General features: G+C 32.6%; 2 protein-coding genes across 4 annotated transcripts; both read left to right on the top strand.

Annotated features, from left to right (window-relative positions):
* The first annotated feature begins 501 nt into the window (after positions 1–501).
* On the top strand, positions 502–2831 carry LOC107478840 (uncharacterized). 2 transcript variants are annotated; one of them, XM_016098978.3, is made up of 4 exons: positions 502–897; positions 1453–1672; positions 1782–1840; positions 2346–2831. In XM_016098978.3, exons 1-4 carry the CDS (start codon positions 855–857, stop codon positions 2585–2587), a joined length of 564 nt encoding a protein of 187 aa, XP_015954464.1. In that variant the 5' UTR covers positions 502–854; the 3' UTR covers positions 2588–2831. The 2 variants fall into 2 exon arrangements, with proteins under 2 accessions (XP_015954464.1, XP_015954465.1); XM_016098979.3 differs by having other exon boundaries at positions 506–897; positions 2349–2831.
* Positions 2832–10571: 7740 nt separating this feature from the next.
* On the top strand, positions 10572–15539 carry LOC107478838 (DNA repair protein recA homolog 3, mitochondrial). 2 transcript variants are annotated; one of them, XM_016098976.3, is made up of 8 exons: positions 10572–10897; positions 11019–11073; positions 11980–12197; positions 12462–12549; positions 13076–13272; positions 13453–13599; positions 14211–14345; positions 14752–15539. In XM_016098976.3, exons 1-8 carry the CDS (start codon positions 10799–10801, stop codon positions 15094–15096), a joined length of 1284 nt encoding a protein of 427 aa, XP_015954462.1. In that variant the 5' UTR covers positions 10572–10798; the 3' UTR covers positions 15097–15539. The 2 variants fall into 2 exon arrangements, with proteins under 2 accessions (XP_015954462.1, XP_015954463.1); XM_016098977.3 differs by having other exon boundaries at positions 13076–13248; positions 14752–15536.
* The last annotated feature ends 6403 nt before the right edge of the window (positions 15540–21942 follow it).

Genomic DNA, 21942 nt, shown 5'->3' with positions numbered 1-21942 from the left:
CTCGCAAAATATGAAAAGTACTTTCACAACTTTTTAAAAAATAAAAAAAAAACCCACTCACCACCCAATGCCATTTTGAGGCATGGCTCCATCCTATATGCCATAAGCACATTTTTTGGCAGCTGTTCAATAGTTCGAAGACATTTTTGTGGTTTATTTTTCTTTCTCTCATTTGTGCACTACTCTTAAGTCTAAGAAAAAAGACCGCATGTAACAAAAACCGTTTTCAGACCAAACCATACAATTTTTGGTTTTTGGTCTTGGAGCTAGAACCTATATGTTACTTTTTTTGTGGTTATAGATCAATAAGGTATCAGAGATAACTAAATAAAGCCCAATAAAGTATCTACCAAAGAGGCCCAGGAAAGCCCGAATGATTGGTGAATTGAATTTTGTCGGCGCGATGGCTGAGGCATGTGATGTAGTGGCAAAGATATTTGCCTCAATGAAGCCGCACCAAGTTCGAATCCTAGTGTACTTGCTAGGTTTGTTTGTGTGAGTGTGTTGTATGAACAAAAAAAAAAAAAAATTTGTCAGCGCGTATATCCTCGTTAGCAGTGACAGGTTTGCAATCTGTTGAGTTGTCTGAATCAATCCGTCACGCCGTTTCTCAATCCCAGCGGATGGAAATGGATGACTTTGCTCATTCAACTGAAAGTCACTGTCTTCGGATTTGGATGATCTGATCTTCATTCATTCCAATCTTTTCCATGCGTTTGCGCTTTGCCAACTCACACTCTCTCTCTCTCACACACACACCCCTTTTTTAAAACAAACTCCTCTTCACACATTCTCAACTCTCTCAACAAACACACGCAAACATCCTCGTACTCTCTCTCTCTCTCTCTCTCGCAATGGCCGATTCTAATTCCAAGGATGCTGCCTACTCTGTATCAGGTGATCCCGCTCAATCACTCTTGTTACTCCCCAACTAGTTCATATACGTATGTACATAGTTTTCGAGTTTCGACCATCTAATTAATATACAAAATAGACTCCCCAATTTGAGTTTACATGTTGATTTTTGTATAAACTTGTGATTCCAATACCAACAAGCAATCCTTATTGCGTGATTCGTAATTTCATATACGTTGATCTTACTTTTGCTGTTTATTTATTTAGGTCAAATGTTGTTTAATTTTTCAGGACTTAGAGGGTCTCTTTTTTTTATATATAATTGCAAGTTTTGGTTCTGGTTTCTACTTCTATTGTTAGTAATGTCGGTAGATTTGATTTTTATGTTTAAGATTACAAAAGAGAAAAAACAAATGAATGGGGAAACCAGATGAGCAAATTTTTATTTAGCTATGAATTCAGAGAAAAAAGAATGAGCTATTTATCACTTTATGCGTAGAATTCATTGCAAATTTTGTTACTACATGAGCAATATGTGAAGTTTATAACAAATTCCCTAACTTTTGGATGGCTTTGTTATGTGTTTTCTGCTATCAGTTAAGGAAGAAGTTGATGCTAAAGTGCATACTGAGAAGTCAACTTGTCATCATCATCATATTCATAGCAGGGAAACTCATGGAGTGAATAATTGCATCGATGAAAACACGTCTTTAGATGATGTGAAGGCTCCAAATGTGTTTGAGAGAGCAAAGGAGGAGTTTCAAGCACTTGCTCAACTGTTCCATCAAAAGAAAGAGGCCCATGCTCATGATACAGGGTTTTCATTTTTCGAACCTTTCCTCAATGTCTTACCATCTTTTTGTTTTCAGTTCATAATTGACTGCTTTTCTGCTGAGAGACTCTGATTTCTTGTTTTTGTGTTGTAGGGATGGAAATCAAATAGCTGAGTCAAAATTCAAACATGAAATCCCAAACTCTCCATCAGGTACATCACAAAATATGTGGGAAATGTTACTTTTTCCTTTGGTCATTTGGAGATTGTATAGATAAAAGAGAAATGCATTCTTTGAATTAGTGGTTGGTGAATGGTGACAACTAATATAAATGGTCTCATTAATTTTGCTTATTTGATTCTAGAGTTTTACTATCCGAAGTCATTTCTTTGTTTTAACAGTAGGGCCTATCAATTTATTATACGTTATTGTTCCAATTCTTTGGATGCCTTAGTTATCTTGTCCAGGGATTATACGAAGTTTTCTGTTATATGTCTTGTGACTATGAACTACTGGATTTGATTTGTATGCTTTATCAATATAATAGAATTTTATACAGATATCTAATTATGTACTATGACAAAAATGTGTGAAAATTAGTTTCATGCCCTTATAAAGCTTTCCAATCTAGAGTTGCTGGTTTATATAAAAATAATAACATAGTTAAGGGTCAAAAATTTTGTTGCTTGGATGGTTATGAGCTATATTTTCTAATAGCAGAAAAGAAGGCAAAGTCATCATCAGCAAACCTTATAGCAAGAACTAAGAAAGAGATCAAAGGCATCATACACAATAATAAGTCAAAGCATCATCCTCATCACAAAGAAACTCATGGAAGAAATGATGATATTGACGAGAATACCCCTGCCAATGAGGTCAAGGGTCCAAATGTATTTGGAAGGGTAAAAGAGGAATTTGAAGCTGTTTTGCAAGCAATACTTCCTAAGAAAGGAAGTTGATGATGAATCAGATAAACAGTAAATACATGTTTGTAACTTTGTAGTGTATCAATACATAACTGTCAATATGACAATATATACCAGATGTAAATCTTTGTCCGCACCCTGAAGATATTTACTTTTTTGGGAAAAGGTGCAAATATGGTTTTTTTTTTTCATCATTGTTGAAGCTTGAAGGATAGTAGTTAAAACATTTTTACCTTGCTCATCATAAGAAATATTATTGTGTGTGAACTTCTTGTTATGGGCAGTTATGGTTCTAATCCTTATCCAAATATAGTTACACATAAAGTTGAGTCTTTTACATGAGTACATGGAATACTTGAACACCAGGAGGCATTTATTTTTCTGAAATAAAATTCAATTTGGATTGTGAAAGAAATATTTATTTTTTATTTTTTTAAAAATATATGATAATTAAAAAAAGTTATTTTATATTTGGATTGACTTTTTAAAAAAAATTTAAGTATTAAATTTCTTTTTTTGCTTTTACATTCTTTTTAACAAAGTATTGTTCAAATTTAGAAAAAAAAAACACTTTTTTAATAAAAGTGTATATTTTAGAAAAAGGTATTCAAATATATTTAAAATAAAAAAAAAATATATTTTTCACTGAAAGAAGCCCATTCAAATAAACACTAATTCCCATCTTCTTAGTTAAGGAGCTAATTGATGAGCCACCAAATGAAAGCCACCTAGTGATATATTTATTCTTATTTACAAGCTAATAATATGGACTAGTACCTTGTTTTAAATATTTACATATAATTAACAAGCTCAAGTCCAATAAACCAATGAATTGCTTAGGCCTATGTTGTTTGCATCCGGAAATAAACCAAGAGCCACTCCCTGTACGACATCGGATTGGCCCCTCAATGCTCAGTTTGGTTCGAAAATCATTAAGTACTACTAATACCACATTCCAGTTCTCAAAAAACTTTTTTGTAGCAGATTTTAGTTTTTAAAAGTTTAATTATGAAATTAATCTCAAAATTTTTGTTTTGTAGACAAACTGTTTATTTGGAAGGGCTAATATGAAAATTTTAAAAGTTTTCAGATTTTATTGTCTTTATTAAGTAATCATAGTGACGGATTTATCTAAAATTTTAAAAAATCAAACATATAATTGATTTGTCTAGATAAAAAGTTAATGATTAATTTGGTAATTAAATTTATTAAGATTTAAATATTTGACTAAAAATTTATTCAAGACCGATTTGGAGTATTACACATTACTTTTATATCATAAGTTCTAAAGTAATCAAACTGGTCAACAAAATTAATAATACTAGCGGCTCAACACGCATGATTTTCTATTATTTTTAAGAAATTAATTTTATATTTTTATTTTTAAAATTTTTAATTTAATATTAATAATTAAAAATAAATTATAAAAAAGATTAAATACCTTAAATTATTTAACATGTAAAATGTATAAAATAAATAAAATTAAATTAAAATATATTTTTATGATTGTCTTAACGTCACTGTACATTATATGGTTCTCTTTTTTGTCTTTTTTTTTTCTTCCATCTTCTCTTCACTTTATGGTTATTAATTATCAAGTATCATTATTACGATTTTTAATTTTGTCTATCACTTTACTTTATAACAAATTATTCTGTTAACTTTTTTGAATTAATGAAGTTTTGTTAAAAGAATTATTTTTGTGTCTTTTGAATATCTAAATGTATAAAAATTATAGTTTTTTCTTGATGTGCTTGTTGGTTGTCTTATTTTGTTCGATTAAGAAGAAATTTAAGACAAAAAATATTCAAATTTTTGCTATATTAGCAAAATTTATCAATAATTCTAAAAAATAATATCAAAATATATTATTTTTAACTAAATAATAAAAAAATAAAAATACATCATTGTAAGTTTTTTAATTAATAATTATAAATTGAAGTTGCAGTTTAATATAGTATCTTGAAAAAAAATAATCATTGTTATCGTATTTGACTACTACTATATAAGTTTTATGTTTATTTTATTATGCACATTAATTAAACTGTATTTTATTATTTCATTTTGCATGTTTTGAAATAATGTCATCGTATTATAAAGGTGAGATTAATTTATCATTTGAATATTATCGCTAAAAAATAGTTACTTAAAGTGAAACGCTATATAAAAAGAAATAGAAAAATTTTGTAATTTGTTAAAAAATTTCATATCTCTCTCTTCAAACACAATTTTGTTATGAAATTTTTTTTAGGTAAAAATATTTTTAACTTTTTATATAATAAGTATCATTTAAATTATATCTAATGTATAAAATGTCACATCTTTTTATTTATCTTCAAGAATAAAGTTATTTTTTGTTACTTTTTTATTTTCTTTTGGTTTTTTAAATTAGCCTATATATTATCAACTTATTTCTGTTATTTATGAAATAATTTTTTTTTCTAGTAGTTATTCATTAATAAATATTAAATTACCGAAATTCAAATCTATTCTCTTAAAGCACTTTTTAATCATATGGTTTGAATAGTTTGAACAGGAGTTCTTTAAACTCTAAAATTTTTAAAGTAAAAAAAATAAAATAAATTAAAATACCTAATAAAATAAAATAATTCAAAAAATAAAAGATATATAAAAAACAAATAAATTAAAACTTACATGTCCCATAAGATAAAAAAAAAGAAAATAATAATGAAGATTAAACTAATAAAAATATATATTCAGATATTTATTGAATTGTCAAATTATTTAAAAAATTAAAATTAATTAACAAAGTTCTTATCTTATTCCATTTTAATGTTATATTTTAATGTTATATGGAGTTTGTTCACTTTATCATTGATATGTGCATATTTTTTTGTGTATTCTGTATGACAAATACAATACTTTACATAATTAAATATCAAATTTAGTATTCTAAATAATTAATTATTTAAAAAATTAGTATACTAATATTTTAAGAAATACTTAATAGGTGTGATTTTCTTGCATGCATTATATACCAATTAAATAACTAAACCAATATGCCAAACAAATAATATTGTAAAAGACAAAATTAATAAACTTTTTTGTAATATAATTTATTTATTTTATTTTAATTTAAAAATATTTATATACTCAAATTTTAAATACAATATTCTAAGTAATCAAGTATTTTAGAAAATTAAAAGAAATTATCCCATTAAAAGTAATTTAAAAAGAAAAATGTTAAAAAAATATTTATAAAATTTTTTCATCCCATCATTGATAGATAATTAAATACAGACGTATAAAAAAATAAATAAAATATACATATAAAATGTGAAAAAATTGTTTTTTTTTTGTCAAATCAAATTAATGAAAAAAAGACATAACACTATTTATCTATGTGAAAAATTGGTAACAAATTAAAAAAATAAAAAATGGATTAAAAATATAGATTGAGTAAGTAAATTGAAAAAAAAAATTGTAACCACATTGAAGGAAGGGAAAGAAGGAGAATGGAGGTAATTCAACTGAAAATGTTAAAGAAAGGAGAAGAAAAACATTAAAGGAAAAACAAAAATGATAAAATTTTTTAAGAAATTACAATAAAAACTCTAATAAAATAATTAGAGTGAAACTACAGAGTAGATTGTACTCAAAATAAGATGGTACAAACTAAAACTAAGATAAAACTAAATAAAATATAATTTAAATGAATACCACAAAATATAATAAAATTTATCAAAAATTACTTATTACTATTATTGATGATAATTGAATACTTCCTTCATCATAAATTATTCTTTTTTCTTTTCGTACATGCTTCTAAAATCAACATTTATCATAGTCATAGCCTATTTTAAAAAGTTTTCTAAAGAGTTATTCAAAAGGTGAAAATATTAGAGTTGAGTAAGAGAAGTAAAGAAAATTAAAGGAATGATAAGAAAAAAAATAGATTATTTAAGTGGAGGATTGAGAAAGAAGTTATGTGTGAATTTTTTTTGTAACTAGTAGTAAAATGTATAACTGTAAAGTTAGTTTTGGATTATGTTGGCACTTAGTAGGCTTAAAATAGGAAAGAAAATTGGACACCAAACTTAAAGTATTTGCATTATATATTGTTATAGATATAATATTCAAATTAATCTCATATTTTTTGCTAACTCCATTATATCAAGTTAACACCTATCGGTACTATACATACTACACATATTATTGTTAATATATCATATCATTACTTTTTTATTTTTTATTTTTTAAAAAAGGGAGTTCAACACAATAAGTGGAGTAAAAAAAATAACAAAAAACAAAGTAACAAGAACAAGAACAAAAGAAAAAAAAATACTTATTTCTTTGTCATCTTTAATATAGCCATCAACAATAGAAGGGATCCACACCGCTCCACTCCCTATAACTCTAAAGAGAATTATTAATGATTTCATCTACACCTGATTTCTTATTTTAAAATATTCTTCTATTTCGTTCTAACCAGGAGTTCCAAATAATAGCAAAGAAGCTCATTAACAATTTTTTTTGTGCTCCTCCTTCCTATTTTGAACTCTAGTCCAACTCTAAAAAATGATCCTTCAAAGTGCCATGAATAGACCATTGCCTTCCGAAATCGGATAACCATGCACACCACACCTGTCAAGTAAAGTCACAACTAAGAAACAAGTGGTGAACATATTCAACATCTTTCTTACATAGTACACATATATTATCATCCTGATTAACCACTCCTAATCTACATAGTCTTTTCTTAGTATTCACCCTGCTTATCAAAATAAACCAAAAAAATAACTCCACTCTTGGTGAAACTAAGCCTCTCCAAAAAGTTCTAGTGAAGCTATAACTTGTTACATCCTCCAGAAGCATATCTGTCTACAACACCTGTACAAAAGAGTTAGTAGAATAAATAGCATCTCTGTCAAACTTCTATACAATTCTATCGTCTCTGCCAAACGTTAGTTTAACCAGCCTTAACGTATCATGTAATTGATTCATTCATTGTAATTCCCATTGATATAATTCTCGCCTCCATTGTAAGTTCTAAATCCACTCTAACCCATTCAAAAACCCGTAATCCCCAATGACAGATCCTCTTTGGTTTAAAACTAAGAAGAGCATTGGAAACTGAGATTTCAAATAGCCACATTGTAACCACACATCCTCCCAAAAATGAGTCCTTCTTCTGTCACCTATCTCCATAGATAGACCAGTAACCATCTTAGCCCTTATATATTGCTCTTTAATCTGTAGGTGTGTGCCCAAAATTGACTCCACAATATTCGCACAGATAGACCGACAAGTGCACTAGGTCGTTCAAGTAATACCTCAGGTGAGTGAGGGTCGATCCCACAGAGATTGTTGGTTAAAACAAGTAATGGCTATCTTGTAGATCTTAGTCAGGCAGATAGTAAATATAGTTATTGTGAAAAAACGCATAAAAACAGAATAAATAAAGTATTACTAGATAGGTGTGAAATCAATTGATAAGAGAACGGTTGAGGTTTCAGAGATGTTTCCTCCTTTTGGATCAACTTTTCTCACTGTCTACTTCAACTTCTGATGATTCATTCCATGGCAGGCTGTAAGTGATTAACGCCAGGTCAATGGTCATTAATCTCCTTTGCTTCAGATCAAATGCCAGGTTAGTGGTTATCCAATCTGAACGGAGGTGAAGCTCCTTTAGTGCATTCCCTTGGTAATCCTACTCAAAGCACCACAGACAAGGTCGGATCTTCTGAATCAGAGAACGTCGCTCCATTGATTCTAGCCTATACCACAAAGGCCCTAATCTCCCCGTACCTCGGCTGAACTAATGTCTCCAAGTCCCCAACGAAGTCGTGGATTAGCCGTCTAAGAGATGTATAATCAAGCTTGTGGTTCAATACTATCCCGTCAAGGACTCGTAAGAACCCATGTAGAATAGGAATGACGGTCAAGTTACACTCCCAATTCATTAGGATGAAGAACGAAGATACATCTTAGAATGAAATCAAGCATAGATTGAAATAGAACAATGATATTATTAACCCATAAGAATCAGTAGAGCTCTTAACCTTAACCTAGGAGGTTAGTGACTCATAGCTTACAGAAAGTAGTAATGTATTCGAAAAGGTGGCATAAGGTCCTAAACAAGGGTGGTCCTTGTTCTATATATACTAATCTAATAACTAAGAAGTACAAAAAATATGATAGAATAGACAATAGGTGCGAAATCCATCTTTGGGCCCACTTTGATTGAGTACTTGGGCTGAGCTTAGTATCCACTTGGAGGAATGGGAGGTGAACCACGCTATATATGGAATATTTCATAGATTTAAAACATAAATAAAGATGATCATGTACAAGAAACAGGAAACAGATAATGAAATACAATGAAAAACAGAAAAATAACATAAATAAAGGGGAGTATGGAGTGTGACCACCTTAGTGACCACGATTGCTGCTTCCTCTAGAGAATCCAATAGAGCGCTTGATTTCTTCTATGTCACGCCCCTGTCTCTGTTGCTCTTCCCTCATGGCTCTTTGATCTTCTCTTATCTCATGGAGGATGGTTGAGTGCTTTTGGTGTCCCATCCTCAGATGATTCATGTTGGAGCTCAATTCTCCTAGAGAAGTATGCAATTGGTCCCAATAGCCTTGGGGAGGAAAATGCATCCCTTGAGACATCCCAGGAATTTCTTGTTGAGGCGGCTCCATAGGCCCATGCTGTGGTTAATGCGCCGGTTCTCTAACCGGCTCCATCCTTCTTTTAGTGATGGGCTTGTCTTCCTCAATGGAGGTGTCTCCTTCTATGACAATTCCAGCTGAATTGCATAAGTGACAGATAAGGTGGAAAAAAGCCAACCTTGCTAAGGTGGAAGACTTTTTAGCTTTCTTGTACAATTCTTGAGGTATTACCTCATGTACCTCCACCTCGTTCCCAAGCATAATGCAATGAATCATGATAACTCTGTCAATGGTCATTTCTGATCGATTGCTAGTAGGGATGATAGAGCGTTGGATGAATTTCAACCATCCTCTAGCTACAGGCTTGAGGTCAAGCCTTCTTAGTTGGATAGGCTTGCCATGAGCATCCCTTCTCTATTGTGCTCCTTCCACACAAATGTCTGACAAAATTTGGTCCAACATTTGATCAAAATTGACTCTTCTAGTGTAAAGATGTGGGTCTCCTTGCATTATTGCCAAATGGAGCGCCAACCTTACACTTTCTAAGCTGAAATCTAAGGGTCACCCTCAAACTATGGTGTTTCAATTTTTGGGATTTGGGTTCACGCTTGTATCAATAATTTTAATTTGAATAAATAAAGGTAATTTTGACATATTAAACATATTTAATATTAGAAATATTTTAATAAATTTAAAAAAATTAAAATCAATAATTTTAATTAAACATATTTAATATTAGGGATATTTTAATAAATTTAAAAATAAAATAAAAAATAATATTTTATTATATTTATATTTATTAAAAAATCAATAATTTTAATTAAACATATTTAATATTAGGGATATTTTAATAAATTTAAAAATAAAATAAAAAATAATATTTTTATTTTAAGGATATTTTGGACAAAATATTCACAGTTTCCAAATGCACTAAAATGAACCAAACAAAAACTAACACATTCCTAAACATATTATTAATATTCCATGGATTTTATTTTTACAAACCACACATAGAAATACTACATACTTGGTAATACTATTTCAAGATATCTTAGTCCTAGTAATGATATTTTTAGGCATAAAAACTAATCCTTCAACCAAACACACCCTTGAGGATTTATTATTGGTCGCGGATTAGAGTTTGTTTAATGATTTATCGTTGGTCAATAAATTAGTATATACTACACAAAATTCGAATTCTCAACTTTTACTTAAACGAATTAATAAACTGAGAATTTGACCTTATAGTTTGGCAAGGATAATTGTTGTTTATCACTTTTTAATTTGGTCAGGTTGTTTATCACTTTTAAAATCTAACGTTGGTCAGGCCCAATGTGTTTATTTAAGTGGGTTTTCCATTTTCGACCCTTTTCAGAGTTAAGGACACAGTGGTGGGAACTTGAGAACTTGAAAATGGAGGGAAAATTAAACCCTAAAATCACAGCAAAATGACAAAAAAGTGTTCATGCACTACACCAGTTATAAAATCAGAAATCATAATCACACTCCATTTTTCTTAAACCCCCCTTTCATGTCACATTTCTGATTTCTTCACCCAAAGAAAGAAAGAAAGAAAAAATCATTCCGTTTGTTTGTGCTTCTGTTTCTATGGCAAGGCTGCTCCGTAACACTTCACTTATCAGACGCTCTTTCTTACAACCCGATACAGTGAATGCATTTCTTGTTTCTGAAGAAGCTCTTGGTTATGTATGTTCTGCGGAAACTTTTTTTTCCCTTTTTTTTTCTCCACACATTTTTGGTTATGTGTTGGTGGTCTTAAATCAATGGTTAGTGGTTCATTTGCCCTTTTGTTTGCTCTTCCTTGCAGAGACTTAAACGAGGAATTTTCGGCATGTCTCAATCTTTGAGCTTTTCAAGTAAAGGTGCTTGTCTCAACCATTTATTCGTCTTCCTTTCTTTCTCTAATCATTTGAAAAAGAGAAAATGAAAATTTGGTGTCATTAAGTTTACACTGCAGTGAAAGTTTGAGAGCCTAAATTTTCTTTCAGCTAGTCCTCATTTTAAAATGATAAAAAATGGAGGATCGTTAAAGTGGAGGATTGCTTTAGTTTTGTATGCGACAAAAATGTAACTTTAAAATTTAACAAGAAATTTTTATTACAATGCCATTCGACCAGCAATGTTCTATTGAAATAAATGTTTGTCATTAGAGGGTGAACATGAATATAAGTTTATTACCATTGAACTGAGGATATTGGATGATTGTCTGCACACCAGTGAATAGAATAAGGAATGTGGACACGGGGGAGAATGTCGGAGTGGTGCTTATTGTTGAAAAATTGTGGAATTTTGTTTGAGGTGGTTTGAGCACATGGGAAGAAGACCAGGAGAGTATTCTCAGTCAAAAGGGTTAACCAAGTGGAAAATAGACCTTTGGTTAAGGGCAGAGGAGATCTAAGAAGACTCTAAAGGACTCGGTTATTTAGTGCAGATATGATAAATGATAGGGTATAATCGCATTTTTGATCTATGTAGCCGACCTTACCTGTAAAATAAGGCTATTGTGTTTCCCACTAGGATCTTGACATTCGTCCTTGTACTATTGTCTCAACCCATTAAGGAACTTGGAAAAACATAATTTCTACTTATTTGAATGACTATTGTATGTTTGAGTCATAGTAAGCAGTCATTGGCTTAAGCTAGGAGATTCTGCTTTTGCTTTCTCTGCGGTTTGTCAAAATTTTCCCAGCATTTGGGTTTTTCTTATAGTTTGCGCAGCTTCTAAGCTGTTTTACTTTTTTTTTGTTGGAAAAAAAATGTACCTGTAGGTAGAAGGCGCTCTAAGTCAGATGGAAGTGACTCTTGTGAAGAGAACATGTCTAAGAAAGATTTGGCCTTACAACATGCCATGGATCAGATCACTTCTGCTTTTGGAAAGGGATCTATCATGTGGCTTGGTCGTACTATCTCACCAAAAGATGTACCTGTGGTCTCAACTGGTTCATTTGCTCTAGATATAGCGCTCGGTGTTGGTGGTCTTCCAAAGGTGCTGTTGGATCCTTTTGGCTTGTATATTGCCACTAATTATTTCATCTGAACTGTTGGAAAAAAAATGTGTCTATTTTGTACATTATCACTTGCTAAACTTCATGACTGATTTATTTGGTTTGACACTTCATACATTGCAAAAAATTGAAATGTATCTGGTTAATTTATACAGCTAGGTAGATAGATAGATAGATAAATAAATGCCATTGGCTCCATCTTGTACTAGTATGCTTCTTATCTTATGTAACTTTAATATCTGCAGGGACGTGTTGTGGAAATATTTGGACCTGAGGCTTCTGGGAAAACAACTCTTGCTTTACATGTGATTGCTGAGGCACAGAAGCTAGGAGGTGATATTTATATGATGCTTTCACTGTGATGATTGTAATATCTTTTGCATTTGATTTTATTAGATCTAGGACTAATAGTAATAGTATTGTAGTTTGTTATTTGATTGTAATAGTACTAGTAGTGTAATTGGTTATGGCAGTAACAATTGTTCTAATACTTTCTGCCTTTCTTTGCCTGTGGCTGAGGCAATACGCTGAGTGCTTTCTAATTTTTTTAATCATATTTTATTTGATGAATGGTAATTCCGTTTCCAGAAGAGTTTTATGAGTGATGTTATTTGGAAGTGGGAATTTGTCGTTTGAGTTCTATAAAAAGGTTTTGCATTTTATCAACCTTTGTGTTCTGTCTCCCAACTAATTTTCTTTAAAATTTGAATTTATCATGACAATGATATTTTGGGGCTGCTATAGTTTTTTGGGCTTATATATAATCCCATTACTATGATTAGTTTGTTAAGACTTCAGAGTATGTGTTAGGAATTTTGTGTTTGGTTTATGCTGATGTGAACTGGTTTATTTCATGCAGGGTATTGTGCCTTTGTTGATGCTGAGCATGCACTTGATAAGTCACTTGCAGAGTCTATTGGTGTTAATACCGAGAACTTGCTTTTATCACAACCAGATTGTGGTGAACAGGCACTTAGTCTTGTAGATACCCTAATTCGGAGTGGTTCACTTGATGTAATTGTTGTCGATAGTGTAAGTTCATCGAAGCCTGAAAAGGTGCTGTCCTGGAGTTGGCTTGTTTTTCCATAATAGACATTGGGCCTAATTTTAGAACTTCTCAAAGAAAAATCCTTTTTCTTTACAATTCTAGTTTGATTATATCATTGACATCTTGTTTCATTGGATTGATATCATTACATGCTGAGTCAATGCATAGTTTGATGTTTCCATTTATAGGTGGCTGCCCTTGTTCCTAAAGGTGAACTTGATGGTGAGATGGGTGATGCTCACATGGCCATGCAAGCTAGGTTGATGAGCCAGGCGCTTCGGAAGTTGTGCCACTCCTTATCACTCTCGCAGTGTATATTGATTTTTATAAACCAGGTATCAGCTATAGTTGTGGATTTCACTGTCACCAATGTTCCTATGGGCTATGGCCGATTGTGAATATTATTTTATTTTATCTTGAGCTGTTTAGCTGTTGTAGGAGTCTGTCCGAAATCTGTTAATTTCATATTGGTCTACGAATATATGTTTTTCTTGACTTAATGAACCAAAAGTTGTTCACTTCTCATGTAATGTTTGGGCTTCGGCTTTGTTAATGTCGTTTTCAGCCATCTGCATGTCTGCTTTTGATTCATTATGATTATGATGATTTCAGAGTTCTGCTACTGTAACTAATTAATAGGTTTTATCTGATCTACTAGATGCGTCGATATTAAACTTTCCCCCCTCACTATCTCTGGTGAAAGTGTTCTCTTGTATTTATTTTCATTACCTGGCTACGAAGGGCCTTAATTATTGGTTTTGGTTGAAACTGCTGTTTGATCCTAGGGAATTTTTTGGATGTGGATGTGTTCCTCTTTTACTTGTTGCTTAAATGTTGCATAAGAATATTTGTATCTTCCCTTTTCGGCATCATCTGTTCAAATTAATTGAGGGAAGTGTTTATCTCTAAAGTATGAGATCGTGTGTGTGTGTGTCTGTTTCTCCAGGTGAGGTCAAAGCTTTCAACTTTTGGGGGTTTTGGTGGGCCGACTGAAGTTACTTGTGGCGGTAATGCACTGAAATTCTATGCTTCTGTTCGGCTAAATATCAAAAGAGTAGGGCTTGTGAAGAAAGGTGAAGAGGTACAAATCATCCTTAATTCTTCACTTGTTTTCTCCTGTAGTGTTTGCCATGCCTATTCTGATATTGTGGTATTAAATATGTGAACTATTTACTAAAATTAGTGTTTTCTTTTTGAACAAATGAGTTCATTTCTATGAACTTACGTGACATTGGGTGAATTTATTTATGCTTGAGTTTTGACACAAAAGAGGTACTCTTTTCAGTTATTTTGAATTACTAATAAATTTTTTTAATGTTGTTCATCTTTATTTCTGAATAAGGTAAAAGAATTAAATAAATTAGTTTTGCTACTTTTTCCCCGAAATAAGTAAGGAGTTACTTCTCCCACAAGCAGAAGTATAATTTGGAGGGAATTTAATTCTTAATATGGTAACCACTTAACCATTATGTTAATTTTGTATGCAGACTTTAGGGAGCCAGGTTCAAGTTAAAATTGTTAAGAACAAGCTTGCGCCTCCATTTAAAACGGCGCAGTTCGAACTCGAGTTTGGGAAGGGTATTTGTAAAGAATCCGAGATTATAGAACTTAGCCTAAAACACAAGCTAATCTCAAAGAATGGTGCATATTTCGGGTATAATGGCCAGAATTTCCATGGCAAGGATGCCTTGAAGAGGTTCCTGGCTGAAAGTGATAACACACAAGAATTAACAGCGAAGCTTCGCGAGAAGCTACTTAACACTGAGAAAGAATCAGTCACGGAGTCACAGGATTCTAGTGACAATGAAACTGCTGTTGCTTTAGAAGCATGATTATTTTACTGATCATGAAGTCTGAGGCATTCCAATTTTTTCCCTGCTTGAAGCTGGACCCTGGTGATTTGTGTATGCTGTAGATTTTATGAACTATGATAACAGAAAAGGGGGCTTTATTCAAATGAAGGAGGCCTATAGAAGCAATGGATCCTTCATTGCCTTTTGTAGATTGGAAATTTTGTTCAATTTTATGTGACACATGTAATGATTTGTCTCAAGGCTAGTATGAATTATTAAGTCATCGCTGATATATAAGGTTTTCAATCTACAATTTGTATAATGGTGTTGGTGCACATGCTTCTCATCTGATATCTGTTTTGGTGCTTGTTCTTCTCTTCCTCTAGTTTCATACTTGGCAGTAATATGAACAAGATTGGGCTGTTACTATATTCCATTATATGCATAAAAATCTGTATCATGAATCTATGATTATCTGAGTGTGTATCATAAAAAGATGAGCCATGGAATGTGATTTTCACTGCTATGGCCTTGAGGAGATCGAAGGTACCGATTTCTTTTCTTTTTGTACGGTGATGTCCATAAATTGTACCGTTCAATTTTTACATTGTTTAATTTTTTTTAGAAAAATTATAAATCAAATTGTCCGATTTGCGATTTTCAAAAATAAAAAATTATATTAAAATTGAACGCTGCGAATTTTATTTTTAAAAATAAAATTTAAAGTTCAAACTGATTTGTAGTTTATTTTTCTTTTTTAAATAAATCAGACTGTCCAATTTGATTAATATCAATTTAAAAAAAACATCATATAAAAAATTGTTTTTATTAATACTCATGTTAGTTTTGGAGATAAACGGGACAAGACAAAAGACTATTATCTTACTTTTACTTAATGGTTTGAAAATTTTGCTAGAAATTCATCTGTTAATAAAGAGGTGAAGTGGTTGTCTAGAAGGCCAAATGTTACTGTAAGAAGATTTTCAGTGTGATAAATGGTTATAAGTTTGTGATTGAAAAATATAGAATATTGAAATTATAGTTATTTCATCCACTGTCAAGTTTAGAAATGAAAAGATAAAGATCCAGAAGTAGAAAATGTACTTATTATAGAGTTCTAAAAGATATACTTGAGTTGGATTATCATAGATATTCTAAATATATGCTATTTAAGTGTGATTGGTTTTAAAGTAAAAAAGATAACTTTGAATTAACACTTGTAAATATTAAAAAGCTAATTTATGAAAATGATCTATTTGTATTTGTAACTCAAGAAAGACAAGTTTATTACACAAGATCCAAGTGATACTTGGCATTATGTTATCAATACCATTTCAATAGAGTTGTTTAATATATACGATGACTTAGATAATGATGACATGGAAAAATCTAAGGATAGTCCTCAATTAAAAAGTATTATACTTTAATTGGAGGGATTTACCGGCGATAATAATTAGAGGGAAACAAAAAGAAATTAGCGCGCCCTTTAGGGTCGGATTTTTCTGATGGTTTGTGACCCGCAATGGTTTACCGTCGAATTTTTTCGACAGTAAATCCGACGGTTATTACGTTGTAAAATTGAAGCGTGAAATCTCTTCCCCCTCATTTGAATCTCTCTCTCTCTCTCTCTCTCTCTCTCTCTCTCTACCCCTCTCGCTGCATTTGTGCAGTTTGCGCGTCGTCTCGCTACCTTCGTGTTGCTCGCCATTGTCTCTCCTGCTTTCTCTGTTTAACCACCGGCTACCATCCAGCACTGTCGCGACCATCTTCTTCCCCTCCTTACAACCTCGCACTGTGGGTCTCTAGCTCGCCCCTGCCTCCTTCATTCGCAGTCGCAAGATCAGAACAGAGTCACTCTAGTTCCAGCGAGTTCAAACACAGCAGCGGCTGGTCACTACCACTGCATCCTGCTCTCCTAAGTTCTTGCTCTATTCTTCGACTCAGGTTCTCGTATCATCTTCTTTTCTTTGTTTTAGTTAATTTAGGATTAGTTATATGTTGATTCTAGTGTTAATTTGATTTGGTTAGGATTATTTGCTATTGTTAGTTGAGCTTAAGTTAGAATTAGGATTTTTTGATTAGTATTAGTGGTAGTTTATACATAGTTAAACATGCTGTTAAGATCTTCTTGAGTTTGAATTTCAATTTGTTTGGAATGATTGATTGATACTTTGCTGAGTCACCGCGAAATGCTGCTAATTTTTCATGACATAGGTGCTGAATTTTGAATTGGTGTTGCAAAGAATGTTTGTTAGTGCTATTTTGTGTTGATTATGCTTTTGCACGCCAAGTGTTCGACAATATGCCTCAAAGAACTTTTAATGAAATTTTGGGTTCAATCTTTGAAAATCAATGCTTATTTGCTGCTGTTAGTTGAGTTTAGGTTAGAATTAGGATTTTTTATTAGAATTAGTGTTAGTTTATACATAGTTAAACATGCTGTTAAGAGCTTCTTGAGTTTGAATTTCAATTTGTTTGGATTGATTGACTGATACTTTACTGAGTCACTGCAAAATGCTGCTAATTTTTCATGTTATTGCTGCTAAATTTTGAATTAGTGTTGCAAAGAATGCTTCTTAGTGCTATTAAGTGTTGTTTATATTTTTGCACGCTAAGTGTTTGACAATATGCCTCAAAGAGCTTTTAATGAAATTCTTGTTATTCTGTATTGATGATTGAATATTCAATAAGTTTAACGTAGTTTATTTTGATTAAGCATTTTGAATGATGTCGTGAATATGTTTAAAACATTTTAAATTCGTGGTCATGGTCGTGGTCGTAGTAGAGGGAGGGTTTTTGCCGGTACTCTTGGGAATTCTAGATTGTCTCCCTCTACTCCAACTACTCCAGTGACGTCACAAGTTGCGGGTGGATTGACCAGCCGTTATCATGCTCCCTAATCCCAACTACGTCCCTGTGTCTACGATGACGATGCCACCTTCATCCGCTCAACAGCCCAATGTCTTGGCAATGCTGCCTCCAGCAACGGACATTGTGGCCCCAAAATTCTCTCACGAAAGTGAGCCAGCTGATGCCCCTCCACCACCTCCCATCGTACGATTGACGATTTGGCATGATGTTGGAACAGTGTAAGTACTACTTTAAGTCTTCTATATGCTAAAAGTTTGATTATTGATTCTAATTTAGTGGATTTAGGGTTGAAGGTTTGAACTGGTGAAAGTGTTTGATATATCGTGATAAGTTTCAATTCTTAATAGTTGATTCTAGTTTTAGTAGATTTAGGATTGTAGGTTTGAATTGCTGAAAGTTTCTGATTTTTGGCTATTGTTCATTGATTGTTGACATTTAGTGGCTGATTAAGTTAATTGTTCATAGATAGAGTTTGTGGCACATTCCAATTATAGATGAAACTCTTCCAAAATTTCTAAAAAAAATCTCTATATATTATGGTTATTTGCTTCTGAAGTTTTAATTTATATTGTCATATTGGTTTGTTTATGAATTGTTGATATGTTTGCGCTAAACAACAACACATGTACTCAGGAGATGACCAACGTCATCAAGCTGATATACGACCATCTACGGCCGAGCTACAAGAAGATCCCCGCTGAGACTAGAGAGTGATGGTTTTAGAAGTGGACGATAATTAATTTAACGTAATCAAATCTTCTTAGCTAGTTTATATCTTCTATTTTATTTAATACGATATATTTTGATTAACTAGTTTTAAAGTTTCTTTGTACATCTTCTCTTTATATGAGACAAGGAGCATGATGCCTTCATCAGAAAGATATACGACCATAAAATGGGTAGGCGGCTGCAACAGATGCTGGAGGATGTACGTGAGAGGTACGACCACCTCACTACCTGACTCCGCGCAGAAATCAAGAAGGCTCTGTACATTCACCGGGAGACCGATGAGGGGTTCTAGCGTCAGCGTCTCACAAATAGAGCTAATAGGGCATCGGCCAGGTCGTCCAAGTATATCGGCGGCTTAACGACCTTCATGAAGACTAAGGTCAGGCTGGTATGTAGCCTGTCTAATTTTGTTATTAACTTCATTATATTCTTTGACATATCATTAGTAGTTATCCTAACAATTTTTGTTTCAATGCAACATGTGTAGTTGAAGTCATTGGATCGCAATGCAATCTTGGCAGAGACCTTCAGATACACCAACACTTTGAAGGAGAATAAAGAGAGATTTGCTTATTAGCAGTCTCAGGATCATTATGTGAGTAAACATCTGATCATATGATATAAAATTAAAGATTAATTATACAGCTGTCGTCCTAATTATAATAACATGTGTTATACAGGAGTCCTACAAACAAAGACTAGAGGTCGCGACTTAGCAATCTCAGCAAAGTGGGGAGGACGCCGTGGCTCTGCTGCTTCAATCGTTGATTCTGATGCGGTTTGGCGTGAGACCGCCCCAGCACTGTACAAGAATTGTATATACGGGTTGGGGTTGTTCTTTGCCAGTGGCCTCTGCACCTCCACATTGAGGCCATCGTCCGCTTCTGCCACCAGTCGAATCGTCGATTCCGAGGAACGCATTGATTTGAGGTTATAGGTGCAAGAGCTCACCCGGAGCCGTCATGACCAGGCTCAGGAGCTGACCAAAACTCGGGAGAAGTATCAGGAGATCCTCACATGCGTGACGAACATGGATGACCTCTAGCTGGAGTGGAGGGAGCGGCTTCAACGGATGGAGGCACAGATAGAGGTGTACCAAGCTCAGATGCATGCCGCTGGCATCAGCCCTACTGGTGGTAGCCGTGCTACTGGTGGGACACAGACATCACCATCTTCTCTGCCGACTTAGCAAGACCATGGGAACGACGATAACGACGACTACCAGGATCTTTAGCGATTAGGGCTTTGTTTTTACTATTTCATTGTATTTATTTGATTTATTTGACTTTTAATTTAATTGAATATTTGATATTTAATATTACATATTTGGTTTCTATTATTTATAAATTGACTACTAATTGTGTAAAAAATAAAGTTAAATGAAATATTAAAATTAAAATTAAAAAAATTGCGTCACAATAATTTTTTTTAAACAAATCGAGATTACCGTCGGATTTACCGAGGGAATAATCCGACGGTAATAGTGCGGGAAACAAGATATTATGGCGCCAAGCCGCTAACATTACCGTTGGAAAAATATGTTGGTAACCAAATGATTTTTTGGACAGGTAATTCGTCGCAGATTCCGACAGTAATTACCGTCGGATGTAAAATATCTGACAGTAACTAATTACCGGAGAGATTTATATCATCGGATTTTATTTATTTTTTTGACGATAATTTCGACAGTACTCATAGCATTTTTCTTGTAGTGTTAATACTCATTATTCAAATTTATAGTGTGTTTTATTGCTTTAATAGTAATGATAACTAAAAGTAAATGATATTACAATTTTAGAATTACTTTTAGTGGTCATATAAATTGCGGTAAAATGGGATTTAACGATAACAGTAATAGTAACTAAAAGTGAATAGCATTAAAAGTTTAGAATTATCTTTAGTGGTTATATAAATTGTCGAGAAAATAACCACTAAAAGTTATATATATTTTGTTGCTGTTAAAAAGATTTTTACTGACGAAAATTATAATTGCTGCTAAAACCTTTTAGTAACAAAGTATACGATGGATAATATCTGATTGCCGGTAAATATATTAATAGTTACTTTTTTTCCTTAAAAACAAAATCAATGGCCGTTAAAACTGATTTTTCAAATAGTGCAACGAGTATTTATAATGTTACTTCACCTGATGAATGCTTGGTTCTAATTAATTAACTGCTGGTTGGTGATCACTCTAATTCGTTTGGAGTTGCAGTTGTAGAACCATGGCTTGCTGCTCATGAAAATCCATCGAGTTCTTTTTTTTCTTTTTTCCTTTCCATGAGTTTATCTCTCGTTGATTTTGTTCTTGTAGATTGCTCTTTTTAAGCATTTCACTATTTTTATTGAAATTTGACATGAAAGGATCCTAGTTAGTGAATTATAGGATGTGGTTTTCTTCCTTTGCAAGCATGGAGTGTTGATTGGCGAGCAAAATTTAAGTAACATTTGCTTGTTTAGATCTTCAAGTGGTGGATTTTTAAATGATTTTCTGAGACTAGTGTTGTTGGATAGACGAAAAATAAATTATACAGGGCCGCTACACATCTATATAACCATATAACCAGGTTGGCCCAAACCCAAATAGAATCAGGCGCATTAAATGGCGAGTGAAAAACATGCACCAGAGATGAAAGAAACCCCTCCTTTTTCATTCGCACTTCATTATGAAAAAATGTTACATCTTCAACACGAAACCAAGACACGAAAACACTCATTCTGTTCGAATCTCTCTCAACATCACTCAAACTTCAATCACATTATCTGCGGAAATCACTACTCGAAATGAATCAGAAGAAGATTTCGCAAGCAACAACCAGAAACAAACAAAAACAGCAACAAAGACTACCGAATGTATGAGAAAACTACTGTTCATTTAAAATCTTGCAATGTCGCGTTTCTCCTAGTTGCATTTTAGTTTTACTGGATTGATTTGCTTCGTTTAGTATATTGAACTATTGTGAATGATTTTCACAGTATAACTAGGCATTGGAATGAAATTTATTATTATTTTCATTCAATTCAGTGGATAGTATAACTAGGGCTTTAAGATATATGTGCTTTATAACACCCTAACTTTCAGCACCTCATGATCGTACCAAAAGTGAGGCGTTACTGACCTGTTTTCCGTATTTACTATTTAATACTAAGCCTTTAGTTCGATTTCGCCTTTCAATTTTTAAGAAAAGCTGAAAAGTTTTGTTTCTATTAATTAAAATCATATATCAAAGATCTCCAAGCAATACTAGTCACATAGTTAGTAAGAATAATAAATATCCTACAAAA

This window comes from Arachis duranensis, chromosome 3 (assembly GCF_000817695.3).
Source record: "Arachis duranensis cultivar V14167 chromosome 3, aradu.V14167.gnm2.J7QH, whole genome shotgun sequence".
NCBI lineage: Eukaryota > Viridiplantae > Streptophyta > Magnoliopsida > Fabales > Fabaceae > Arachis > Arachis duranensis.
The sequence above is the reverse complement of the archived record's forward strand: the minus strand, read 5'-3'. Positions and strand labels throughout refer to the sequence as shown.